Here is a 5,492-nt window from a genome sequence, read left to right as displayed (position 1 = left end):
TTTAATCTTACATTGTGTTCTTAATCTACCTAATCAAGTTTGCAAGGGATGGATTAAAATTTCTATGGTAATCAATTGAGTTTATGGATTTTAAGTATTAGAGATTTTAATCTTACATGTGGTATCAGAACCTCTACAGATACCTAATCAAGTTTGCAAGGGATGGATTAAAGTTTCTTGATTGATTCTACTGATTAAAGTGATTATATTTAAAATTGTAATCAGATTTATGAATGATGGATTAAAGTTTCTAGATCGAGCCCAACAGATTCGATTGGTCCTGTCCTTTTTGGGGTCTAAGTGTTTTGAGGCCTTTCATAGGTTACAAAACTTTCTATTACCAATTTGGTCCTATGCTATACGAGGTTTCACTTTTCGCTACATTTCACTTGATTTATAGATCCCAAATAAGGTACGTTTTTATTGTTTATAGTTTTTGTTCCTCATTCTTGGTGTTCTTAATCTGTCTGTGGTGATCAATTGGGTTTATGGATTAAAACGTATTAGAGATTTTAATCTTACATGTGGTATCAGAACCTCTATAGATACCTAATCAAATTTGCAAGAGATGGATTAAAGTTTCTGGATTGATTTTACGGATTAAGATGATTATATTTAAAACTCTAATCAAATTTATGAGTGAGATTAAAGTTTTTAGATCGAGCCCAACAGATTCGATTGGTCTTGTCCTTTTGGGGTCTGAGCATTTTGAGGCCCTTTCATGGGTTACAAAACTTTCTATTACCAATTTGGGTGCCTTTCCCCCAAAACTCCCTTCGTTGAAATCATGGGAGAGGTATGTTTTTTGGCTTCCTAACATGCATATAGTAGTCAATTTGTAAACCTACCTTGAACTAGATTTAACCATTTAACCGTTTAATCATTCATTGCTAGTAATTTCAATTTGTCTAGTATTTAATAAACATACCTTCATATTTTCAGTTTGGATCTAGAAATACATTTTTATGGAAGGATATGTGGACTCGATGTTCTTTCTCCGTCAATTCAATAATACAGCCAGCGAATTTACTGTCGCAAAAAATCAGCAAAACTGTTTTTGGGGGACCTTCATGGTTGATATCTTTAATTATCAGTCGATCGGCTACATTTTTTGTAGGTACTATAGTCGAATTACCTTGAAAGCCTACTCTTGTCTTCTTCAATTTCTTCACTAAACGTCTAAGTCCTATTGCTTTCTCATTCCTGTACGCTTTGAACCTAGTTGTTCCAAAACACCACCACTATCATTCCTTGAGGCTTCACAAATGTTTTCAACAATTACATCGGCCTTTAGGTATTTTTCATCTATACAAGATGATGGGATATCCGTATATTTTCACACTTGATTGTGTGCGATTGTACACCTGGTTGATATCTTTAATTATCAGTCGATTGGCTGCATTTTTTGTAGGTATCATTGTCAAATTATGTTGAAAGCATACTCCTGTCTTCTTCAATTTCTTCACTAATTGTCTAAGTCCTATTGCTTCCTATTGCTTTCCCAATTGCCTTCAAGTAGTTTTCATCTTTACGGGATAATGGGATACCAATGTTTTCTAATTACTATATTATTTCCACACTATTGTGGGCGATTGTGATAGTCTCTATATCGTCCTGCATAATAAATTACAAGTTAGTATATGAACATTAATAATCAATCATAAGTTAGTGGGGATTTACCAAAATGTCGGATTCTTGAGTGTTTGAGAGTGTGATAATTTGTTGAAATATGAGACTCCAGTGTAGTCTGTAGCCCATAGGTAGGGATTTAAAAAAAAATAAAAATAAAAAATCTAGATCGGTCTCAATAGATTCGATCGGTCCTATCCTTTTGAGGGTTGAGCCCTTTCAAAACTCTATTGCCAGTTTGGGGTGCCTTCCTTGTCATAGTACCTTCCCTTTGTTCAAATCATGGGAGAAATAAGTTTTTTTTATTTTTAATCCAATATTCATCCTCAATAATTAGGGTTTTAAACCTAATCATCCTTATAATTCATGGATTAATAAAAAATCTAGATCGGTCTCAATAGATTCGATCGGCCCTATCCTTTTGAGGGCTGAGCCCTTTCAAAACTCTATTGCCAGTTTGGGGTGCCTTCCTTGTCATACTACCTTCCCTTTGTTGAAATTATGGGAGAAATAAGTTTTTTTTTTTTATTTTTAATCCAATATTCATCCTCAATAATTAGGGTTTTAAACCTAATCATCCTTATAATTCATGGATTAATAAAAAAACTTAATCCATCACTCATAAATTTGATTAAAGTTTTAAACTTATCCGTGGAATCAACCTAAAAACTTTAATACATCCCTCACAAACTTGATTAGGTATCTAAACCCAATCTATAGAGGCTTTGATACGACATAAAAGATTAAAATATCTAAGACGTTTTAGTCCATAAACCCAATAGAGATCACTATAGATAGATTAAAAACACCAAGAATGAGGAACAAAAACTATAAACAATAAAAGCATCCCTTGTTTGAGATCCACGTAACAAGTTACTTCTTCTCTATTCCCCTGTGATCACTGGCTAGATGAGGAATCTGAATGCACATGGGAGGAAGCCAACCCTCTTTTTTTTTTTATTTCTCTCTCTTTTCCATAATATACGTTGTGAATAATATTCCCATGTGATCACTGGCTAGATGAGGAATCTGAACGCACAAGGGAGGAAGCCACAAGAAACCCTCTTTTTTTTTTTTTTTTTTTTTTTTCTTTCTCGGCTCTCTTTTCCATAATACACGTTGTGAATAATATTATGGTTAGAGGGACCTAGCTCTCTAGTTATGGAGTTTCCCAATGGACCCACTCATTACAATCTAATGATTAACAACGTGCTGGCCCATATTAAATATTAAACTAATTAAAGTATGTATATCTCACTTAATTATACTAAATAATTCGCCCTGTTTTATCAAAGCACGAAAACCCAATTAATACAAGTCCACATAAGAAATATTATAACATTAACTGCATTAGGGGAGTTGTTGCAAAGTTGAAAAATATAATCAATTTTTTATTAAAAAACATTAAAAGGATTATCCCAATTTATGAGATGGATGAGTGCACTTGTTTCTTTCAATAAACTGATTATAAGTTGTAATTACTGATACTTGCAGCTTCAGGAAGAGTTGGATCCTGAGTACAGAAATACATTCTTTAGCACGAGTGAGAGGGAAGTGCTTCTGAAGCAAATTCAAAGTTTACGAAGCCAGTTGCAGTCATTTATGGATGCAGCTTCTAATGAGCCCTCTGAAAAAAAGAATAGCTTTCACTCATTGTCACTTATTGCGGATACGCAAGGTAAGAGTGAGGAAGAAATTGAGAAGGAAAGGCAGAAGTGGACAGAGATGGAAAGTGAGTGGATTTCATTAACTGATGAGTTAAGAATTGATCTCCAAGCAAACCGTCAGCATGCAGAAAAGGTCGAGGCAGAGTTGAGAATGGAGAAGAACTGCACGCAGGAGTTGGATGATGCACTGAGCAGGGCCGTCCTTGGCCATGCTAGAATTATTGAACACTATGCAGAACTGCAAGAGAAGCATAATGAATTGCTTGAAAAACATAGAAGAATCATGGAAGGAATTGCAGAGGTGAAGAAGGCAGCTGTAAAGGCAGGAGGCAAGGGTAATGCACGCTTTGTCAAATCACTTGCTGCAGAGCTCTCAGCGTTGAGAGTAGAGAGGGAAAGAGAAAGGGAACAACTGAAGAAAGAGAACAGAAGTCTTAGAATTCAACTTAGAGATACTGCAGAAGCAGTTCATGCAGCTGGAGAACTCCTTGTGAGGCTGAGAGAGGCAGAGGAAGCTGCATCAATTGCAGAAGTAAGTCAGATATGCAACTACTGTATCAAATCACTTCCTGCATCAATTGTACTATTAAGTCACACAAGTTTTTTTGATATTGTGCAGGAGAACTCTACAAGAGCTCAGGAAGAGATTGAGAAGTTAAAGAAGCAAATGGAGAAAGTGAAGAGAAAGCACAAGATGGAGATGGTCACAATGAAACAGTATCTTGCAGAGAGCCGGTTGCCGGAATCTGCATTGCAACCACTATACCATCAGGATTCTGATTTAGCTGATCACTACTCCTCAACAGCATTTCCCAATGATGATCAAGCATGGAGAGCTGAATTTGGACCAATATTTCAGGACTGCAGAGACCTGCAGTAGAGTTAACAAGCACAACAGAACACAGAAAAAAAAACTAATGCATGGAAGGGACCCTACTTGGGTCCAAATCACATGCATAGAAGTCCCAAATTTTTGGCTTTCATTTGGTTCACTGTGGTGGTATTTGCATTTCTTTTGATTGTTTCAGATTCTCTAAATAATGATATCTTATTTTTACCTTAGCAGCTCTCTCTAAATGTTCAGCAATTGCAGGTGAGAAATTTTAGGACTATTGGATCATGCGTATTTCATGAGGGAGATTTCCGGTGTAGCTTTGAGAATTTGCTCATGTGCATGATCTTCTGTAGTTAGTTTCAACTTCCAAATTTAGTCTGTTATGTGAAACCTTTTAAATGATTTGACTAGAACAAGGAGAGGTGGTCTGAATGTTATCAGCAGTCAGATTAGAATCCACAGACCATAAATGCCACTCTTGTTCTTATCAAACGGTGCAAAATGTTGGTTGCACTGAAGTGTGTCAAAGTTCAGCTCAATTTGGTCGGACCAACTGAAATTGACTGGTTCATCCTGGGCTCAATCGAACCAAACCCTTTTTATCATTGTTGGTTTTGGGTTGAAGTTTTATGGAACCTGGTCGAAATCGATCAAAATAAATTGATTGTAACCAAAACCAGACCGATCAAAATATAGCAACCGAAACCAAAACTGGACCAGATTGATAAATAGCCTGAAAAAAAAAAATAAAGGAAAAGGATTCTTACCATGGCGCTTATGCCCATAAACAGTGGAAGGGGATGAAATAATGGCTCGAAATGCAAAAATCCCAACCATGTTAATGCCTAGGTGTGTGTTCTCATTGGCCTTCATGCTAGTGCTTAATCCGAAATAGGATTTCTAATTTATTATGTGTTCATGTAAGTCAAACCCAGATTGGACCAACTGAATTGATAAAAAAAGGGGATAAAAAGCCAAATCATCTTTTACTGTTTGGCTTACTAACAGATCAAAACTGGTTCAGACCGGCCGAAAACTGAACCGAACTGACCGATTGACACTTTGAACCTATCAAAATTCTGATCTTGTTCATAAAATAGAAAAAAGAAAAAAGAAAAAAGAAAAAATGTAAAATCAAATTCCGATCTTAAAAAATTCATTGGGTTGTACGCTGTAAGATCTCACATGGGGTGGGGCCATGAGAGGAACTTAAATCGAATGCATGTCCACCACGTGGCTCTTGTCTTACCGTTGGATGTTGTGAGTTCTGATTTCCGTCTATGACAGGTCCATCCATAGATCTTCTATGCGTATACGTCAGGTCGAGAAACTGAAGACGATTAAGAAAAAAAAAAAAAAAA

At 36.1% G+C, this 5,492-nt stretch overlaps 1 protein-coding gene across 2 annotated transcripts in view; it reads left to right on the top strand.

The window, feature by feature from the left end:
• LOC122093581 (kinesin-like protein KIN-12F) overlaps window positions 1-4,358 on the top strand; it is a 14,420-nt gene extending 10,062 nt beyond the window's left edge. For both annotated transcript variants that reach the window (XM_042663935.1, XM_042663934.1), the window contains 2 exons: window positions 3,124-3,828; window positions 3,916-4,358. In XM_042663935.1, the coding sequence (XP_042519869.1) occupies window positions 3,124-3,828; window positions 3,916-4,176 (966 nt within the window). In that variant the 3' untranslated portion in view covers window positions 4,177-4,358. The remainder of the gene's footprint in view (window positions 1-3,123; window positions 3,829-3,915) is intronic.
• Window positions 4,359-5,492: the final 1,134 nt, after the last annotated feature.

The sequence above is a fragment of the Macadamia integrifolia genome, chromosome 11 (assembly GCF_013358625.1).
Source record: "Macadamia integrifolia cultivar HAES 741 chromosome 11, SCU_Mint_v3, whole genome shotgun sequence".
Lineage (NCBI taxonomy): Eukaryota > Viridiplantae > Streptophyta > Magnoliopsida > Proteales > Proteaceae > Macadamia > Macadamia integrifolia.
This window is presented reverse-complemented; position numbering and strand designations above follow the sequence as displayed.